The sequence below is a fragment of the Schistocerca serialis genome, chromosome 4 (assembly GCF_023864345.2).
Source record: "Schistocerca serialis cubense isolate TAMUIC-IGC-003099 chromosome 4, iqSchSeri2.2, whole genome shotgun sequence".
Taxonomy (NCBI): domain Eukaryota; kingdom Metazoa; phylum Arthropoda; class Insecta; order Orthoptera; family Acrididae; genus Schistocerca; species Schistocerca serialis.
In genome coordinates, this window is record NC_064641.1 from 513,251,903 (window position 1) to 513,275,197 (window position 23,295).

At 40.9% G+C, this 23,295-nt stretch overlaps 2 protein-coding genes across 8 annotated transcripts in view; both read right to left on the bottom strand.

Moving 5' to 3' along the window:
• LOC126475237 (venom carboxylesterase-6-like) overlaps positions 1-18,171 on the bottom strand; it is a 51,255-nt gene extending 33,084 nt beyond the window's left edge. The window contains exon 1 of the mRNA XM_050102924.1: positions 18,055-18,171. Coding sequence (XP_049958881.1) covers positions 18,055-18,114 — 60 coding nt within the window. The 5' untranslated portion in view covers positions 18,115-18,171. The remainder of the gene's footprint in view (positions 1-18,054) is intronic.
• The window catches only part of LOC126475236 (pyrethroid hydrolase Ces2e-like), a 212,224-nt gene that overhangs the window by 76,476 nt on the left and 112,453 nt on the right, over positions 1-23,295 (bottom strand). The window lies entirely within an intron of this gene.

Here is a 23,295-nt window from a genome sequence, read left to right on the forward strand (position 1 = left end):
TACAGTAACAAAGATATAAAATGCACACACTTATTGATACATTGTTGGTCAAAAGCTAAAAAGTTCTCACAGTCCATAAAGACAGTCCTAATCGTACATAACAGTAGAATAGCAGTGTTTTTTCTCAAAGTCTGAGCAGTAAAAGAAAATGCACACGGAAGTAGTGGATTTCCATGCAGTCTTGAAGAAGTAGTGTTGTCCGTCCAATGGAAAGACAGTGCTGACTCTTGATATGCATACAGGTAATGGGCCACAACAGAGCAAACCCACAGCAGAGTCAGTCGAAGTTTTGATGAATATTGGTAGGTAGGTCATCACAGAGCAGACCCACTGTAGTCCTGGTAAAGATTACGGTATTGGTGGGCCACCAGAGGTGCAGACCCACTGCAGGCCTTGTAGAAATAATGGCATGGTGGGTCATCATAGATGCAGACCCACTGTAGTCCTTGTAGAGATAATGGTACTGGTGGGCCACCAGAGGTGCAGACCCACTGGAGTCCTTGTAGAGACGGCCAGCAGCCATCTGTTGTGACTGTGCAGGTGCACAATCACCCTCGAAGAGTCTTGTGGAGAATATAGCAAGTCCATAAACCACCACTTGTGCACTCACAAAGTTTTTGGAATTGTCCTTAGAACCAGCAATGCTGTTATCCAGTCCCTTGCAGAATTATTAACACACGTGCAAACACTAACAGTCCCAACTTCTCACATATTGTCCATGTACTATGACCAACAGAAACGCGTGCAGTGAAATGTTACTTAATTTGAAGAACTGGTAACAATTACAATTTTATAACATGAGAATACAATAACAAAGGTACAAAATACATCATTAAAGAACATAACCATACAGATAACATTTGTAGTACAGGCTTTACAAAAGAATCGAAATAACATATACATCAGTGTTACAGGAATTATGACATGAGTACATACATAAATAAAAGATCACAATAACTTTTGAAACATCAACTTCACACATGAGCATTAAACAGAATAAATAATGTGTAAGCATATTTATAAGGTAAATAACATATTATGAATGCCAATTATATTTGAGGATAACAGTATTCCTCATCATAGTGAATGTAGCTTAATATTAATAGAAGAAAAAATTCTATGAAACTACACAGAGACAGGAAGAAAACAACTACACAAGGGTACACAAACACATAGTGGGATAACACCAATAGGAAAGGACAGGGTTCGTTTTCAGTGTAACATTTGGTACTGCAGTCCAACCCAAAATTTCATATATCTTTCCTCTTATTTCATCCTTTGTTTCCACCAAAAAAATTCTATCTAAGCATGCTTTCTGTATTTATATGTTCACACATTTCTTACCTCAACATTTATTTCCAAGAAAATCCTACCTAAACCTGTTTTCTCAATGCATTTCTTCCAATTCATCGCAACTCATTCTCTTAGAGGCTACCCCCTCTTAAGCTAACTTAAATCTACTGAGCTCAGATGCTAAACTAAGGGACGAGGCAATGCAGCATCACATAACAATTAACACAAACAGCAATGAGAAAAAAAATGGAAATTTGCAAAGCAAGCTACAGTAAATCTAAATTAACAAGCAATGCAACATTACAACTAATATGAGCCAATGCGCAGTAAACAAAAAATTAAATCTGGCTTAGCAGAGTAACACAAATTAAAATTCAGTAACACGATGCCTGGCAAACAGCAGTAACTTATACCTAAACATGACATAGCTCCAGCAGAAAAAATAGTACACTAAAGATAACCATGCAGATAAGGGAAATGTATAATCACATCTTAATGTCTAAGTAATTAAAGTGGTGCACCACAAGAAGTTATTCTACCAAAAAGTTACCAATTACTTGAAAAGAAAATTATGAATGCAGTTACTAGTTCCTTCTTATTGTTCTTTCCTTTCCAAGTGCTCCTTTTTAAAGAATGTGGATCATAAAATAATTATTTAATAGATCTGTTGACAGAAAGTGTTCACATTAGCAAATGCATTTTATTTTATAAAAGCAATGCTGCAACACAGCTGGAAAACAGATGTCAAATGAAATAAGCAACTATGAAAAGCAAAGCATAAAAATATCATTCAGTAGTCATGTGACATTTCATAAGTTAGTAGCTCTCAACTCTTGTAGAAAGACGCTTGTCGTAATCAGGTGTGCAGATGTACGAATATTTCCCATCAATTCATAAGCATTTCAGTAATTAGCACAAAGTGCGAGTAATCATATGTTTTCAAGTAACGAGGGTGTCGCATTAGCGATGAAAGGCACACCCTAATGGCTTGTTCTCCAGGTGTTTGACACGTCCCACGTCCCCTTTTTTTTTTTCTACCTGTGCCGCTGAAAAGGGCTCGCAATAATGGCTTTTTCTCCAGGCGTCTGACACAGCTGGGTGCCCGCGACGCATTACGTGCAGGTGGTCACTTAACTTTCGTACGGAAATATTTACCGCTACAGTGACAGTCATATATACAAAATTTCACAGGTCGAGAATTTACTTTGCAAATGTGTAGAAACAAAATCCTATGAATATAACAGTGTCCAAAAAAATTCGTCAGCATTGTGATACAGTCACACATTTACACACATTTAATAACTCTTAAAGTACGATTCTTGGTTTCCAACATCCTTTTCATAAATCAGAGTCCCTAAACACTATTCATTACTCCTTACCTTATTACACATATACGTATCCATCGACACTCGTCAATATTTCGTCATTATAAATATGAAGCATAATCAAATAACTCATATAGCCTCAGTCTATTAATCATAAACATACCTCAGCAGCATAATACACATCGTCGTCGTAAAAATAACATCATAACACTTCAGTCAAATCTCAAAATCGTCGTAACTTCCTCCAATAATTTCTAAGCCTAAAATAATTCTCTGCTCATGTCAAAAGTGTCAGCTGCCTCAAACGTACTTTAAAAATCATGATCTCATACCAAATACATCATTCAAAGCTCTCGTAGTATCACAATGGTTCCGAAAAATATGAAGAGTTCACACAGTACAGACAAAATACAATTTCGTAAGTGTGAAGTTATCCAACGGTGTAACTACGTAAACATGTGTCACTGACGTAGTAAAAAACATGTTTATCTCTCAGTTAAATGATCAGATAGCTGTGTAATTCTGTTTTAGAGAAATATGGTACCGATGTGTAAAGTTGTATAAGCAAATACCATATTAGCTTGGGTTCCTTGTGGTTGCCACACACATGGTACACAAAGTAAGCGTGTACCCCCCTGAGGATTTATGTAATTATACCCTCAGGTGTTACAAATTACAGCAATGGAATGAAATGTATCACGGAAAACTTTCTTTGTAATTCAAAAATCTTTAAAAATAAATGTTTTAAGTACAAAATTAATCACTGAAATGCGTGTCCTGTAGCGCTAAATGTGCATATTGTTGTAAGATAATCTCTGTGAAAGTGTCGTAGTTATTTTCCTCCAAAAGCTAAGTTCTGCAGAAGCCAATGTACTTACCTCATGATAAACAAAAGTGAAATGCTTTGCGTAGAGATATCTTAGTTATTACGCTTATTGTTGTGATGATGAAAGTACTGTGCTGTAACGTATTGTTGTGCTATGGAAAAGGCTGTCTCCTTGTAGCTATACCACAAAAGTTACTAATAAAACATGTTTTGATTTCCAGAAGAATTCAGAAAACTGTGCAGATATAAAACAGATACACCGCAAAAGCAACATTGTAAATTGTCACTCATTAGTAGCGTCGTGATAAAAATCGTGTAGCTGTCACATAAACTAACCTGTGTCATCTGGTATCTCACAGAAAGTACTTTAAATCCAGAATATATTTTCAGGTCAACCAAAATGTTGCCTTATAATCTCATTAGCAGTACTGGTAAATGTTCTAAGTATGTAAGCCTTATAGTCGTTCCATAATCGTGCAACAAACAAGCAAGAATGTACACACACAATAACACTGTGACGTCTGTTCACTATAACAATGCATTCGTCATTTCTGTTTAAATAAGTTATCTTGGTTCTTGATTGGATATTTAACTTTAAACATTGTTGCATGGTAACAGTTTCTAAAGCATACTAGTAACGTGAAGTGAAACGTTTTATGGCAAAGACAAAGTTAAAAAGCAGATTATCTTTCAATAAACGGTTTTACATGTGAAATATGGTGTAAACCTTTACTCTTCCTAGTACGCAGAATTTCAACTTGAATGCAATTATCATGCGGTATTCGTCCGTAAAGAATACTGGAATCTTGCTCAAGGTTAGCGTCAATGTTATTTTTCTCTGAGCCAGCCGGCGCACGCGGCTGCCTGCGGTGTGAGTCATTGTCTGTTTCTTTGTTGGCGCGCGTCGTTGTTGGGATTAGGAGACCCAACTTCTACAAATTCACCTTGCCGAGAGGGCCCAGCTCTGTTTGAATCCCGCCAGTTCTGATGCAATTCAGGTCTGTCGTTACGATCACATCGTCTGTCGTCATGTCGGTAGTTCGTGTAGTTTCTTTCTTGTCGGTTACGTGGTGGAGAATTTCTCCCTGAATCGTAACTCCGCGCTGAACTGTTGCGTCTGAAGTTATTCTGTCTCCCCTGGTAATACTTGTTTTGGTTCCCATATTGTCTGTTTCTGTGGTTATCTCTGTGATAGTCATTACCACGGAGAGGTGATCTTTCCCTGTAGTTATTACTACTCTGCCAACGGTTGTCATACGGGTGGTGTCTGTTTTGGTCACGATTTGTGTGGTGAGAATAGCCTTGTCGCGTCCAGTTATCGTTTCTGTCGTCACGGAATTGTGACGGATGTGACCTGTAGTGATTGTTTTCCTGTTTTCGCGTTCCGCGATTGTCAGTGTCAATTTCTAATTCTTGTAACAGTCCCTGAAAGGCTTCAATGTCGTCTTTGCAACGTCCTGCTAAAATAATATGTCGTAAATGTTTAGGCAGTTTGATTAAGCAAATGCGGATGAGTTCTGAGGGGCTGTATGGGTTTGACAGGTATTGATTCTTGTGCAACATGTCTTCAAAATATTTCACAAGACTGGAAAATTCAGATTGTTCAAAGTGTTTCATCATCATGATGCTATGTTTTACACGGTCTTGTGTGGCTTGAGACCAATATGCTGAGAGGAAGGCATGGTGAAATTCTCCTTCACTGTGGCAATCGTGAATGACCGATCGCATTCTTACAGCTGGTTCATTCTCTAAATAGCCACACATGAATTCTAATCTGTGTTCTAACGACCAGTTGGGAGGAAAACAATGAGAGAATTGATGGAGCCATGCTTGTGGATGAATGTCGTTGCCAGAATTCTTAAATGTTTTGAATTTACGTGTAGTAATGAACAGCTTATAGTCAAAATCATCGTGTCGGCGAGTAGCATCTCGGTCATAGTTACGTCGTGTCGGCGGTTCCATCTCAAAATTCGGTGTACCTTGCCAATTTCTTTCATAACTTCCGAAATGCCCTGTGTTATTATTTTGTGTCTGTTCCGTATTTGTATGTCCCTCTTCCCGTATTGGGGCGCGAGTGTCCTCTGAAATACGTAATTCTTGTACTACTTGTGCCAACTGATCTTGCACTTCCCGGATTTCTCTTTTGTACTGTGTATTGATTTGATTTTGATTTTGTTTGAATTTTCTAATTTGTTCATACTCTTCAGTGTCCATGAAAGCTACAGGTGTTGTGTCATTCAGATCATCATCTACCTTTGTAGATAAGTTAGTGAACTGATCTGAAAGTTCGGCTACTTTATCCGATAGTGAAATCATTTCCTCTCTATGTTTTTCTGAACCAAGTTCCAGAGTGTCCATTTGTGTTGCAATCGTGTCTACTGTGACCTTTAAGTTTTCCTGAGTTTTTGCAAGTTGCATAACCGTATCGGTAGATGCAACTGAGTCAAATTTTGCTTGCAAGGTCTCATGATTTTCATGAACAATAGTTTGCAGTTCTTTTATGGCTGCTTCGTGATTCTGTAGTGCATTTTCATGACGCGAAAAAATAGGTTGGAAATGCTCACAAATTTGTGTTTTTACGTCATTACAGACTTTTTGACATTTCGATTCAATGTGATGTAACTCAGCAATTAAATCCTCACGTGTTCGTTCAAGAGTTTGCTCCAATGAGTCTAACTTTTTAAGATTTTGTTCCATTGTGTCTAACTTTTGAAGCTTTTGCTGTGTTTGTCTCTGATTTTGTTCCATTTGTTGCATTAATTGCAATAATAATGTATTAGTGTCTGGAATCTGTTTCTCTACGCTTTTCGGCAGTGCATTTGCACCGACAACATTCACATTTTGACAAGCAGAAAATGCGTCTTGACTTATTTGAGAAAACGGTGATAACCCAAAACCTGAATCTACAGTATTTGCGAAATTGTGTCCTGTCATTTCGGATTCCTGAGGCGAGCTGTTGCCGACCGATCGATCGATAATGCTTCCCTCTTCACTAATTGTTTCACTGTCCGTGCCATTATTTGCCGCCCGCTCCATTTCCCTATGCACGATTACCAAATTAGTACTTTGAACATCAGTTAATTCATTACTCTGCGGCGCTAACACACTGCTTTCGTCTTCACTGTCATTTCTCAGTTTACTTTGGAGCCTAGTATTACGTTTTTCACACGCCATTATTGTCACAATATTTCACACGACAACACAGAAAAGCACAATTTGAAGAGCAAAAATAAGAGAACACATTAACATAACACTGAAAAAATATCTAGTTAATTGCACGCGCTGCTGAGAAATACTTGGTGTAAAACTGCATGCATGCTACAACTGTTTTACTGTACCACAATGAAAGACTGCAACTACAAAGGAGATTCTCTCTACAATTACGCACTAGCAATAAACAAAATCTACACTAATTACACAAACTACAAGAAAAAATCAGAAGATTCCAGTGAGGTATCCTAGGCTAAGGGTCGACATATGAAACGTCCCCTTTGAACAATTATACACGAGACTGTGCTTAACCTGACACACAATACTTTGTTAGCGCAACGCAATCTGACTTTCAAAATTCCCTACAAAAGAATGGCCCTGACTAACATTAAACTATACCTTTCACAAATCACTTACCTCACAAAAATCTTCGCTGCTCAAGCTACTGCAATACAGCAAGCGCCACTACTGCCAGCTAAATAAAAGATTCAAACTATGGAAGGCACTAACTACTGATAGGGATAGTTAGCAAATGAAAGATATTAATAGAGAACAAACAATGTATTTACCTTGATATCATCATAAGTCATAATATATATATCAGTTCATGACAAATTGCAAACCTCCGCCATCTCTCTCCCCACATCCACCACTGCTGGCGGCTCACCTCCAACTGCGCAACGCTACGCGCTGTTCACATCCAGCTGCCGCTGCCCAACACTACAATGGCAGACAACAATGCAAACTAGCGACAGACTGCACACAGCACAGCCAGTGATTTCATTTTGAGCGCTACGTAACGTTGCCAAAACGAAAACATAAACAGCCTACTTACACCTTCAAAATCTTGTCTTATATAAGTTTGCCCCATGTGTGTCTGGGAACTCAGAGATGAGCTTTAGTGTGGCTTCTGTGCTAGTCAGTTAATGGAATCTTCATTTTGGCTTGGCTTCCACTGAAGAGTTTGAGTGGAGCGTAGTGTGTTTGATTTGTTATTCATTTAATTACTGTAAATTTGTTTATTTAATGGGGAGCAAGACATTTAAAGACTGTTGGTATTAACTCCCCTAGTTGCGGGGTGTTGCTTATTCGTTCCAAATGTCTACTACTTATTCAATGGCAAGGCTGTTGATTAGTTGGTTACTGTGAGTGCAAATTCACGCTATTTATTTGTTACCGAATTTGTTGAAGTGTCTGTGTCGTGATTCAATCACTAGCTACGTGTTTGAGGTAAATTGATATAAACCTTACATTGCCTCCTTGTCCGCCCCCGGTAGCTGAGCGGTCAGCGTGACAGAATGTCAATCCTAAGGGCCCGCGTTCGATTCGCGGCTGGGTCAGAGATTTTCTCGGCTCATGGACTGGTTGTTGTTTTGTCCTAATCATCATCATTTCATCCCCATAGACCCGCAAGTCGCCGATGTGGCGTCAAATCGAAAGACTTGCACCAGGCGACGGGTCTACCTGACGGGAGGCCCTAGTCACAAGATTTTTTTTTATTGCCTCCTTAAAATTTGTTGCCAGCAGAAACCATTAAGACAACTAAGTTTTGTCACTGCTTATGTTAACCTCTACTGGGAGCAATATTTTAAGTAGTTAAATTTTGTCTTAAAATTTGTATGTCTCTGATGTAATAAACGAGTGATAAAAGAAAAAAGCAAAGGAGCCTGGTCCTTCCCATTGTGTCCGGTTTGTAACACGTATCACTATGGTAACCAAGTTTCAGAATTTACTGCACTCTAGGAAATTTCTCGCATTTAAATTATTCTCTCGACCGAGAGCTGTCTGAAACCCGAAGTAGAAAGCTCTGAGATATTTAGCGATTCATGGAATTTATATCGATAAGATAAATTAGTCGCCGCAGGAGGGAGAGTGTTGATTGAAGTTGACAAAAATACTATCTCTATAGAGATCAAATTTGAGAGTGACGGTGAAGTTACCTGGTCGTGTATAACAGATCTAAGTGAAATCAAGCCAACTGTTGAATGTTTTTACTGGCCACGCGATTCCGCTGCGACAGGAGTTCCTCAAAGAAAGTGTACGACCAGTAGCTCGGAAATATCCAGATCATGAAATTTTAGTTAAAGGTGACTTTAACCTACCGAATATAGACTGGGACATTTATAAATTCTTTGCAATGAGTACAGCCATGCGAAGTACATTTGAACAGGGTTTCAAAAAACTGTCTTGAATAGCTAGCTCAACACCCCATACGGAGTGGAAATATTTTAGACCTTGCATCTACAAACAGGTCTGACCTTGTCAACGGCGTCAGTAAGAGAAGCAATGGATTAGTGACAAAGACGTCATCATAGGCACTGAAGTTAATAAATCAAACTAGATAATAAATCAAACAAGAAGGCTAAGAGTATTACTGCTAGAAAAGAGTAAACAAGCAGTTGTTAGCATGCGACTTAGACAATGAACTGTCATCATTTCAGAATCTAGTATGTTGCTCTCAACGGCGAGTTTTCATCAGAGACAAGGGTATCCTCAGGAGTGCCCTAGGGAAATACGACAGGAACGCTATTATTTTACTCACACATAAATAATCTGGCAGGCATGGTGAGCAGCTGTTTGCGGTTGTTTGCTGATGATGTTGTGGTGTGCAGGAAGGTGTCCTCTCTGAATGAGTGTAGGAGAATACAGTATAAATTGAACAAAATTTCTAGTTGGTGCAATGAACGACAGCTAGCTCTAAATGTAAAAAAAAGTGAGTTAATGCAGATGAGTAGGAAAAACAAACCCGTAATGTTAGAATGCAGCACTAGTAATGTACTGGTTGACACGTTCACGTCGATTAACTATGTAGATGTGATGTTGCAAAGTGATATGAAACGGAACGAGCATGTAAGTATTGTAACAGTGAAGGCGAATGATCGACTTGGGTTTATAGGAGAATTTTAGGAAATGTGGTTCATCTGTAAAGAAAACTGCATGTACAACACTAGTTCGAAACATTCTCGAGCACCGCTCGAGTGTTTCGGAACCGCACCGTGTCTGATTAAAGGAAGACATCGATGCAATTCAGAGGCGGGCTGCTAGATTTGTTAGCGGTAGATTCGATAAACACGCAAGTGTTACTGTGCTGCTTCGGGAACTCAAGTGATAATCCCTGGAGGAAAGGTGTCCTTCTTTTCGAGGAACGCTATTGAGAGAATCTAGAGATCCGGCATTTGAAGCTGACTGCGGAACGATTCTTCTGCCGCCAACGTACATTTCGCGTAAGGACTGCGAAGACAAGATAAGAGTAATTAGGGCTCATACGTAGGTATAAAGACAATCGTTCTTCAAAATGGCTCTGAGCACTATGGGACTTAACATCTGTGGTCATCAGTCCCCTAGAACTTAGAACTACTTAAACCTAACTAAACTAAGGACATCACACACATCCATGCCCGAGGCAGAATTCGAACCTGCGACCGTAGCAGTCTCGCGGCTCCGGACTGAGCGCCTAGAACCGCTAGACCGCCGCGGCCGGCAATCGTTTTTCCCTCGCTCTATTTGCGAGTGAAACAGGAAAGGAAGTGACAGGTGGTGGTACAGGATACCCTCCGCCACGCACCGTACGGTAGCTTGCAGAGTATGTATGTAGATGTAGAATAACATTGGGAAGCGATTAGTTTGGTGGCGTGTCGATTACGCGTCATTGTAGGGGCACTTGCATTCATTATAAGTCGAACATTCCAATCTAAGTTTTTTTACACGAACTCCGATTACTGCCTTTTTTTAGTAATGCAAAACATTGTGTTGCGTCACACATATGTTACCAGAGTCAGACGTCAAAAGGTTTTCCGCTACGCAATGACGGCTCAGTACCTGACTCCAAGAAAAAATCATAATAGCAGGTAACCGATGAGTTTTGGCCAAGTACTAGGTTTGATATTAATGGAAACTGATATTTTAATGAGACATACTATATTTCTTTATTGCACGCCTGCGTGGTCACTTTGATGTATCTCGATTCCGAAAAATTTGCGTTCGGAGCACTGAATTTCAATCATTTTTCTTCACAATAACTATTCTTTTAGAACAGTGTTCGTCAAACTGCGATCCGCGGGCTGCATGGGGCGCTAATCAAATATTGATGCAACCCGCGGTTCTCCGTCATATTTTATAATAACATACATCCAACATTTTTCAAACAGCTTACAGGAATTCAGCCAGGTAGTATTAACAGGGACTGCCAACCTTTCGGCGGTAGCACACCCCGCCATTTTCAAGGCGGGGTCCGCATATCTTAGGGGCAGAGGGGTAAGTAGCCCGGCCACTCTCGAAAACTACACATTCAACATGCCATCTATAAAAGACGCACCAATGATTCTGTTCCGCATGATGCCACAGCATACGTTAACCGTCCAGGGACGTTGATGGTCAACTTGCAGTAACCAGTAGGGATTGTCTACATTCCAGTAATGCATGTTACGCTGGTTAAGGGTATCATGATTTGTGAATGTAGACTCATCGGAAAATAGTACCTCGGCAAAGAATGTGGGGCTCGTTTGCATTTGTTGATGTGCCAATTCACAAAACAGTCTCCGGTTATGGAAATCGGCGCCATGAAGTTCTTGATGCGGTGACATATGGTATGGACGATACTTATAACAATGTAGAACTGTGACAATACTACCTAAGGGCATAGCGAAATCGCAGTGTAGTTGCCGGGCGCTTATCCATGGGTTGTGGCGCACTGCTGCTAGTACAGCTGTTTTACTAGCATCTTCTGCTACACGTTTCCTTTCGCCAGTCTGTACGCTCCCGTGAGACATAAAGGCGTCCACAACCTTGTAAAATAACGAATGAGAGCGAGCGTTCTCTGGAAAACGCTCGGCATACGGGGCAGCAGCAGCCTCAACATTTCTCCTGCATTCTCCGTAAATCAGGATCATTTTAATTTTTTCTTTCGTAGTTGCAATATTCATTGTCCATTTGCAAGTCTGTTCTTCAAATGGTAGATAGGTGTGCAGGCAATAAAAACTGTACAAGTATTGTAATGATTACAACCTCTATCGGTTTTAGGTCTGAATCATACGTGGGCTCTGGTGGCAGTGTACTGCCTGTCACGGTACGTCGTAGTTCGCTACACGGCCACGGTGGCGCGCCGAGTAGATCCGTGTTCGATATGTTGGAGGAATGCAACGTTGCGAATGGGGTTTCCAACACGAAGTTATGAAGTACTGGTCTGTCATACCCTTACAGCATGGAGGTGGGGTCCCACATGCCACTGGATATTCAAGGGCCATTGTTTACCCATTTCCATTCTTCCAATTACAGCGCGATCTATGACGAAACGAAGAAAGTGCTTCAGACAAAACGTATGTGGATATTGCCGTAGAATCGTAATCTGCAACAGAAAACGGGGGTACCCCTTGAAGATTTCAAAGTTGTCCCCCACCACCCACGCACTGGGTGGGATGGCGGCTCGGGTGTGGTGTAGTTGGATATCCGCCTCCGCGACAGACAAACAGGAATCACAACTTTTCTTGATCCGATGTGAATTTTTCGAGATATTTCTATCTCTTCAGTTAAAATGAACACTTGTAGATGTTCATCTTCAGACACGGTACATATTTGTAGCAAAGAATATGAAATTATATTAAGGCTGTTGTAACACAACGCAACGAGTAGAAGGAAAATGACATTCAAAAAATTTAGTAAACATTTGTTATTGCGTCTTATATTAAAGAAAGGAAGATTAGTGTTTAAGGTCCCTTAGACGTCGAGGTTGGGTCACAAGCTTAGATTAAGGAACGATGGAGAAGGATATTAGCCGTGCCCTTTCAAACGAACCATCCCTACATTTGCCTTAAGTGATTTATGGAAACCACGGAAAGCTTAAATAAGAAAGGGCGGGTAGGGATTTGAACTGTCGTCTTAGGAATGCGAATTCAGTGTGCTAACCACTGGCGTCTCATATCGCGTAATGCATTTAAATATAATTGCTGTTATTGATCAGTTAACCATCCGCTCACAGAAACAATTCAGTAATAATTCTGCAGGCAATTACCGAGTGAGAACTTTGGAATCGCTGAAGGTGGCAGCAGTCTAAAACGAGAACAATCAACAAGAAGTGTTCCCAATGGAGCCGACTTTTAACGGCAGCCAACACATCGCGCCCTTACCGTAGCTAGTCTATAGGAGGCTCATAACATGCTAACTTCTATAGATTATCAATAATAACATCGCTACATATGCATCCCTAGGTGCCGCCCCATAATGTCAGTACTGGCTCCTGCGAGGAAAGTTTGACGACCTCTGTTTTAGAGGGTTACATTGCAATGGACTATATGAAAAAGATAATGTTCATACATTCAAATGTGTCACACATTAATGTTAGTATTTAAAAAATAATAATATCAGTATTACAACCTTATGAAATAGTGACCATAGTTATGATATTATGAAAATCACTTAGTTTAGTAACCGAAACACAATCCATCTCTTTTATTTTTACCCTTCAGAAAATTTCATTTTACCCCTCAAGGGGTAGTTACCCGCAGATTGTGAAGTGCTGCCTTAGAGTAACTTAATGGTAGCACCGATGTTTGTACGACCAGTCGGTAATGAAAAGAACTTCCTTCAGCACCACATCCGTCTCAACCAAAGCAACAAGCGAAGTACATCTCACTTCTGTACTTCCACGACATTTTACATTCCTACTTGAGACTTAAGTGTCTAGTTACGAAGTATGTATTCCTAACACAAAATTTATGAGAAGGTGTTTCTATGTTGCTCTTGACCAACGTAGGTTTTTGAGGTCTTAAAAATTGAGTTCCGAACTAAATTCAACAGACGAGCTGAAAAGCTATTCGAGGCCAGTCCTAACGACAAGTCCAATTGGAATCAAGATTTGGTAACATCCCTGTTGCCCCATTAATCACAATAGTGATTGGTTCGCTAAACTACTGTACAGAATACTGCGAAAATTAATTAGGAAATACAAGCATAAAATCGGACATTAGCCCCTCAGTGCTACAAACTTCATTATTAAACTCAAAATTACTCTCGTCATCTGAATGCAGCTCGCCTAAGTGACGGTCTACTGCGCCATTCAATGATCTATGCCATACGTGAGACCAGTTTTAACTGCTTCTTTCAATCCTCTTTCGTGCCTCTGAAACACTGCCATTCTGAATTAATTTCTAAATTTAAAATGTGGATGACAGACGCTACTGTCCGCTTAGTTAAATATCCAAATTTTGTTTTAAACTCACATTTCCGACTTGATAAAGTAGCTTTTGGAGGGCAATAAAATAATTAATCTTAAAAGAAATGCGATATCAACTGCTAATACGAATATCTTATAACGGGGAAAAACATGTACGACACAGTAAGATACCCATGAAACCTCATGACATATAAAATAATTGGGTGCAAGACATACCGACAAAATGTTATTGCATCAAAATACCGTTGGAAAAACTACATCAGTGGCACACAGCAATTTTTCACGGTATGGTTGTCTACTTTATTTAATTCGTGTGAATTTTTACTGTAAGGAGGCAAGATTTTTCCATCATACATTTAACATTCTTGTAGATTTATATTTATATTAGATTATATTTATGAATGAAAATCGGAGTAATTATTTCATTGGCTGTTAGTGGCTAGAACCACGCACTAACAAATTCTGTGATACTCCATGTCTGGAAGTTTAATTAAGGCTGAACACTGATAGAAAAAACCAAACGACCTTGCCTTCCTCAGAAGCCGCTGCCGGGCAACGAGGAGTTGGGAAGCATCTTATCGTATTCTTCAGGGGCGGACATTTATTTCAAAAATACTGCTGATGTCATCGGTCCCTAGGCTTGCACACCACTTATTCTAATTTAAACTAACTTAAGCTAAGAACAACACACATACACACCCATGCACAGGTAGGGTTCGAACCTCCGACGGGGTAGGGGGAACCCTGGCAAGGCGCCCGAGACCGCGCGGCGGACATTTAGTGACCTCAACGAGAAGAATGCATGACGGCGGTGGTTTATGATGCTAGAGGCAGCAGATCCTCCGTAGAGCGGACAGAGCGGGCGGGAGATATTCTCTGACGAAGTGAAAAACCTGGACAACGAGCATCGGGGGCCTAAGAATGCGAAAGGACATTCTTTTAGTGCGAAGGAATATGCAGGGTCAGAAACAACGCTCGTGAGCTGACCTCAGAACTTCTCACGGGCACTGCACGAGCTCATTCCAACCAAAAAGGGGGATACGCGTAAAGGAACGGAAATGGAGACTTCCAGAACTTCTTCTGAAAGAGTATGAGCTTTCGGTGATTGGCTGGCAGATTCGTCACTCATGTGGTGGGAGGTAATGTTTTTGTAACGGCCGCTGTGATAGGTGCCGCGTGTCCATCTGGGAGCGGCAAATGCCGGGAGAAAAAGAAGACTTCCCTGCCTGCAGGGATCGAGAGCACTCGCCTCTAAAAATCGCCAGAAGGGACTTCGCTGGCAACAGCCATACCGCAGGAGCTGCCGGTCAGATTTTAAGAAGAGTCGTTTCTCTAAGACAGAATATTGATTCTGTTTACTTGAGTAACGATTATTTAACTCTGTGTTGAGTATGACACACACGGAAGTGTATCTTTAAGGGAGATTACTTGAGTGGAGAATACGTGTCGAATTTCTGTTCCTAGCTAGTGAGCAAACATAAATCTTGACTCATTTTCTGTCTTGTACTGCGGCAGCTTCAGCCCTAGGAGTTTGCGGAAGGCATATTGCGTCCACTGAGTAGAAAGAGAATTGCAGGTACGGACTTACATCATCTGGACACACCGAGCGAGGTGGTGCACTGGTTAGCAAATGGTTCAAATGGCTCTGAGCACTATGGGACTTAACATCTGAGGTCATCAGTCCCCTAGAACTTAGAACTACTCAAACCAAACTAACCTAAGGACATTACACACATCCATGCCCGAGGTAGGATTCGCACCTGTGACCGGAGCGGTCGCACGGTTCCAGACTGAAGCGCCTAGAACCGCTCGGCTACCACAGCCCGCACTGGTTAGCACCCTGGACCCGCAGAGGACGACGGTTCGAACCAGAGTCCGGCCATCCCGACTTAGGTTTTGCGTGATTTCCCTAAATCGCTTCAGGCAAATTCCTTTGAAAGGGCACGGAGGACTTCCTTCCCCATCCTTCCGTAACCCGATGAGACCGATGATCTCGCTTATGGTGCCCTCCCCCAAATCCACCAACAACCACCACCTCATCTGCACAGCGGCCAACGTCTCAACTACTGGATCATTTGTGTAGTACAACTGCTATCGGTATTTCAAGAGGTGATATGCGCACTGCAGTTCAGTAGACAGGGAAACAGTCACAATAGGGGTGTTTTGAGTTCCATCTGCTTGTCCACTGAGCTTTTTTGTGAAAGTGCCAGTTGGGGTGTAGGTCTTCTGTTTTTCTCCGCTAGTCGGTGTGTAATGTCAGAGGGATGTGGCCAAAGTCAAACATGCTCCACCAATCTCGAAATTACAAGTAGTGTATAATTCGATATTGTGGATTACATATTCGTAATTTTTTTTGCATTCTGTATGCTTTTTATGAATAGACAAGTTATAGTATCCCGTTGTAATTCATTCTAGTAGCATATCGATAAGAGTGATTGGTCTGGTGCGTTAATCTGAAGAAAAACCATAACCCAATACTTGTTGTTGTTGTTGTTGTTGTGGTCTTCAGTCCTGAGACTGGTTTGATGCAGCTCTCCATGCTACTCTATCCTGTGCAAGCTTCTTCATCTCCCAGTACCTACTGCAACCTACATCCTTCTGAATCTGCTTAGTGTATTCATCTCTTGGTCTCCCTCTACGATTTTTACCCTCCACGCTGCCCTCCAATGCTAAATTTGTGATCCCTTGATGCCTCAAAACACGTCCTACCAACCGATCCCTTCTTCTAGTCAAGTTGTGCCACAAACTTCTCTTCTCCCCAATCCTATTCAATACCTCCTCATTAGTTACGTGATCTACCCACCTTATCTTCAGCATTCTTCTGTAGCACCACATTTCGAAAGCTTCTATTCTCTTCTTGTCGAAACTATTTATCGTCCATGTTTCACTTCCATACATGGCTACACTCCATACAAATACTTTCAGAAACGACTTCCTGACACTTAAATCTATACTCGATGTTAACAAATTTCTCTTCTTCAGAAACGCTTTCCTTGCCATTGCCAGTCTACATTTTATATCCTCTCTACTTCGACCATCATCAGTTATTTCGCTCCCCAAATAGCAAAACTCCTTTACTACTTTAAGTGTCTCATTTCCTAATCTAATTCCCTCAGCATCACCCGACTTAATTCGACTACATTCCATTATCCCAATACTTAGTTTCATGAAAATCCCTAGGCGTCGGCTTTCAATGGTAGGGTCAGTTTAATCATTTTTTAACGTGAGAATTCCTCTGCAGAACAACATTAGGCAGCCACCCACACACTTGCATTGTGCTACACGCTCCGGGAGTTTACAGTATTCCTTGACTAACGCCTCAGTTGCCGCTGCGCTTGCACCTGCTCACCTTTAAAGAAATGGATCTATTCAACACTTCATCAGCTCTCTGGCGCGTAGCCAAATGCAGTATACTTCACTGGTTACTGATTTTAACTTTTGTGGATGATTACATTTCAGTTATACAATTCTTTATACACACATTCGCTTGCATTTAGACGTTTCTTTTGGAGAAAGGAAATTTTTTTTAATGCTTACACCTTTGGATGTTCTTTGATTGTAAGTGAAAGCAAGTTCCATATTTCGGTTTATATATTATCGTGTTAGTGATAGATCACTTTAGTACAACGCCTGGCCTCATTGCAACAACGTCGTTTAGTGCTCAACGTTTTGTATGATTGCTTCCTTTTTGCTTTATCCATGTTTACATTCCATTACATGTCTATCAGTTTTTGCGTGCGGATATTTATTGTGGTTCCTAAGATGGCTGCACTGGGTAGCTGAAACCTTTCATAATGAGTGAATACCTTTTGTCTGTTACAGTTCAATAAACAATGCAAAAACAAAGAAATTTTGCAACAAGAAAAGGTTTGCTTTTAAAATTTCAAGAGTGTACGCCCTAAGAAGACTCAAAAAACGTGTTAGTTCCACACAGACACATCTTGCTTAACGGCTAAAACGATAAAATATTAGAAATACAGATGCAGACGGATTCCATCGGAGCATCTTTGTGTGCGTCATCCGCAAATTTTGTTAGAAGTGTGGAAAATGACAGTGGTACACTATAAACACCTCCACTTCTAGCGCAAGACACCATATCTGTTAATATGTATATGTAGCTGTAGCTCTATGCGAAGACGTAGATCTAAATATAGACTTAGGAGGAACGTGTAAAAAATTGCCACGATTTCATTCTAATGACAACAACAGGAATATATCTTTCTATGCTTTACCTTAAGGTTGATCGTTAGTCCAAGAAGCACAAGAGATACGAGACAAATATTACAGATCATTATTGTGTCCCAGTTCCCGTCGAGTAAGAACAACAAACCTGTTGATCTGCGGGAAGAGCTGACCTATAAGGCTGTCTGGCAACTGTGTCGTATTGATTCAGCTGCAACGGACACAATGTCACCGGTGCACCGATGTTGCCTGCTGTGTACTCAGGTGATACAGCAGACACTGCTGTTAGAAATAACACAGTTGTAGAGAGCAGCCTTTAGTATACTATGGTCTATGTGACTGAACTCGTCTGCTAGTCATTAAAGTTTCTTGAGTAGGTCAGGGCTTTTATTAGGAATTCACGTTTGTTTAGTTCCTTTTCCTTTCCTCTTAGTATTCGAGTCGTTTTTCGAGTGAAGTCTGGAAAATGAATATTTCTCCTCTTAGAAGCCATAGCAATGCATGAACAGTTAATATGAGATTCTATGTGTATCTTCCATCGTTTTTTTAGGGACGCCAAGGTCACAGCAGAAAAAACTAAACAATTTGTTCTCGACGGCCTACAGCTCTGTTTGTTATCCCAATAGCCATTCACTGCCTTTTCGGAGTGAAACTTACAAGCGCAGCACAAATGTTAGGTGAGACATGTGTCACCCATCACGTCACCTCCAGATTCTCAGGAGTTCACATAGTTCAGAAAAGCAACTGCAGTGCCTACTTTACTATCGTCATGATGAGAGCCGGGAACTTGTTAGAAGATTTTGCTCAAGGAACCTGACAGCGAAAACGGTGAGCCATAGCGCCATATTTGTAGTTTTTGGATGGCAGATTAACAAATGGTTCAAATGGCTCTGAGCACTATGGGATTTAACATCGATGGTCATCAGTCCCCTAGAACTTAGAACTACTAAAACCGAACTAACCTAAGGACAGCACACAACACCCAGCCATCACGAGGCAGAGAAAATCCCTGACCCCGCCGGGAATCGAACCCGGGAACCCGGGCGTGGGAAGCGAGAACGCTACCGCACGACCACGAGATGCGGGCTGGCAGATTAACAACTTCATGCGAAACAAAATTACACAGAATTATACTAAACGAAAGATATTCGTGGGAGAAGAAGGCGTGCAACTACAAAGTCCTGGAGAATTCTATCATATTTCCACCGTGGCTATTCCTTGACTTCGTGTTCCTCTTACATCTGTTCGTGAGCGCTACAGACGCATGCATTATGCAGAATAGTACATGTCGCATATGTACACTATGCTCTTCTACAGGGCGGGGCAAATAAAATTAGACTGGACAAGAGGCAGCATTAATGTGTTCGCGGTTCAAGCTCGCCACCCAGATCACCTGATCAATCAGTGTGCGATTACTTTGTGAGGGAGCCCTCAAGTCTAAGGTGTAATGCAGTAACCCTCACATTCTTCAAGAAGTGCAGCAGAACATTTCGGATGAGACTGTACCAATTCCGGAAGTCCAGCCTTGATCCGCATTCAGCAACTGGCTGACGAAGGTACAAAAGTTCCAAAAGATGAATAACGGTCACTTTCAACATCTGCTATCGTCAGGTTAGCAGATTCGTACTGTATTTCCTTTCCTCTGCTGTGTTTCTTTGTACCTTGAAACTCTGATATCTGGGCCACTTTTATTTGCCCCCCCCCCCCCCCCCCCTCCCCTGTATATGGCATGTCCCGAACATGGTCGATTCAGCCTTGCCCTCAAACGCCTGTTGGAAAGGAGTTCTTCCAGTTTCACTAAATGATGAGTAAATCTTTGGTCATAATTTGGGCATGATTCTTTATCTGTAACCGCCATTGTTTTTTGTTGAACTGAAATGTCATACCGGAAACGTTTACTTAAGCAGTACCTAGCATCCAAGGTATACAGCCTAGTATTTAATACAAGACCTGTTGATTATTAGAATGCTGCATTTTCTTCTTTTTCATGCCACGTTTCTTGTCGCCCCAGCTTAGTAGGCAAGACGTTGCTGAGAGATGGATTAATGGAGCAGGAGTTGATTCTAGCGTTGCGATAACAAATCTGAAGTAATTCTGAAGATGGATTTTATCTTCTTAACATCAGCGGTTTCTTATCAAATTGGGGTACAAATTTCAGAAGCTAGGTACATCATGACGAGGGCTTCGTTAGCTCCCCTTGAGACATTTACTAGTTTCTTTGTGATGTGTTTTGATTTTATGGCTGGTAATTTTCTAATACAGATTGTAGGATAGAGAGGGCTCGAACATTTCGCATTGTTGTTGTTGTTGTGGTCTGCAGTCCAGAGACTGGTTTGATGCAGCTCTCCATGCTACTCTGTCCTGTGCAAGCTTCTTCATCTTCCAGTACTTACTGCAACCTACATCCTTCTGAATCTGCTTAGTGTAGTCATCTCGTGGACTCCCTCTACCCTCCACGCTGCCCTCCAATACTAAATTGGTGATCCCTTGATGTCTCATAATATGTCCTTCCAAGCGATCCCTTCTTCTAGTCAAGTTGTGCCACAAGTTTCTCTACTCCTCAATTCTATTCAATACCTCCTCATTAGTTATGTAATCTACCCATCTAATCTTCAGCATTCTTCTGTAGCACCACATTTCCAAAGCTTCTATCTCTTCTTATCCAAACCATTGATCGTCAACGTTTCACTTCCATACATGGCCACACTCCATACAAATACTTTCAGAAACGACTTCCTGACATTTAAATCTATACTCGATGTCAACAAATTTAATCTATACTCAATGTTAAATTTCTCTTCTTCAGAAACGCTCTCCTTGCCATTGCCAGTCTACATTTCATATCCTCTCTACTTCGACCATCGTCAGTTATTTTGCTCCCAAAATATCAAAACTCATTTACAACTTTAAGCGTCTCATTTCCTAATCTAATACCCTCAGCATCACTCGATTTAATTCGAATACATTCCAGAATCCTCGTTTTGCTTTTGTCCATCTTATAACCTCATTTCAAGACACTGTCCATTCCGTTCAGCTGCTCTTCCAAGTCCTTTGCTGTCTCTGACAGAATTACAATGTCATCGGCGAACCTCAAAGTTTTTATTTCTTCTCCATGGATTTTAATACCTACCCTGAATTTTTCTTTTGTTTCCTTTACTGCTTACTCAATATACAGATTAAATAACATCGGGTAGAGGCTACAACCCTGTCTCACTCCCTTCCCAACCACTGCTTCCCTTTCATGCCCCTCGACTCTTATAACTGCCATCTGGTTTCTGTACAAATTGTAAATAGCCTTTCGCTCCCTGTATTTTACCCTTGCAACCTTTATAATTTGAAAGAGAGCATTCCAGTCAATATTGTCAAAAGCTTTCTCTAAGTCTACAAATGCTAGAAATGTAGGTTTGTCTTTCCTTAATCTATTTTCTAAGATAAGTCGTAGGGTCAGTATTGCCTCACGTGTTCCAAAATTTCTACGGAATCCAAACTGATCTTCTATGAGGTCGGCTTCTACCAGTTTTTCCCTTCGTCTGTAAAGAATTCGTGTTAGTATTTTGCAGCCGTGGCTCATTGAACTGATAGTTCGGTAATTTTCACATCTGTCGAAACCTGCTTTATTTGGGATTGTAATTATTATATTCTTCTTGAAGTCTTAGGGTATTTCACCTGTCCCATACATCTTGCTCACCAGATGATAGAGTTTTGTCAGGGCTGGCTCTCCCAAGGCTATCAATAGTTCTAATGGAATGTTGTCTACTCCCGGGGCCTGGTTTCGGCTTAGGTCTTTCAGTGCTCTGTCAAACTCTTCACGCAGTATCGTATCTCCCATTTCATCCTCATCTACATCCTTTTCCATTTATATAATATTGTCCTCAAGTACAGACCCTCTATATACTCCTTCCACCTTTCTGCTTTCCCTTCTTTGCTTAGAACTGAGTTTCCATCTGAACTCTTGATATTCATACAAGTGGTTCTCTTTTCTCCAAAAGTCTCTTTAATTTTCCTGTAGGCAGTATCTATCTTACCCCTAGTGAGGTATGTCTTTACATCCTTACGTTTGTCCTCTAGCCATCCCTGCTTACCTATTTTGCACTTCCTGGCGATCTCATTTTTGAAAGGTTTGTATTCCTTTTTGCCTGCTTCACTTACTGCATTTTTATATTTTCTCCTTTCATCAGTTAAATTCGATATATCTTCTGTTACTCAAGGATTCCTATTAACCCTCGCCTTTTTACCTACTTGATCCTCTGCTGCCTTCACTATTTCATCCCTCAAAGCAAACCATTCTTCTTCTACTGTATTTCTTTCCCCCGTTCCTTTTGATCGTTCCCTAAAGCTCTCCCTGAAACTCTGTACAACCTCTGGTTCTGTCAGTTTATCCAGATCCCATCTCCTTAAATTTCCACCTTTTTGCAGTTTCTTCAGTTTTATTCTACAGTTCATAACCAATAGATTGTGGTCAGAGTCCTCATCTGCCGCTGGAAATGTCTTACAATTTTAAACCTGCTTCCTGAATCTCTGTCCTACCATTATATAATCTACCTGAAACCTTCGAGCATCTGAGGCCTCTTCCATGTATACAACCTTCTTTTATGATTCTTGAACCAAGTGTTAGCTATATTAAGTTATGCTCTGTGCAAAATTCTACCAGGCGGCTTTCTCTTTCATTTCTTACCCCCATTCCATATTCACCTACTTCTCTTCCTTTTCCTACTATAGAATTCGAGTCACCCATGGCTATCAAATTTTCGTCTCTCTTCTCTATCTGAATGATTTCTTTTATCTCATCATACATTTCATCAATCTCTTCATCATCTGCGGAGCTAGTTGGCATATAAACTTGTACTACTGTGGTAGGCGTGGGCTTCGTGTCCATCCTGGCCACAATAATGCGTTCACTATGCTGTTTGTAGTAGCTTACCCGCATTTCAATTTTCCTATTCATTATTATACCTACTCCTCCATTATCCCTATTTGTTTGTGTATTTATAACCCTGTATTCACCTGAACAGAAGTCTTGTTCCTCCTGCCACCGAACTTCACTAGTTCCCACTATATCTGACTTTAACCTATCCATTTTCCTTTTTATATTTTCTAACATACCTGCCCGTTTAAGGGATCTGACATTCCACGCTACGATGCGTAGAACGCCAGTTTTCTTTCTTCTGATAACGACATCCTCCTGAGTAGTCCCCGCCCAGAGATACGAATGGGGAACTATTTTACCTCCGGAACATTTTACCCAAGAGGACGCCATCATCGTTTAACCATACAGTAAAGCTGCATGCCCT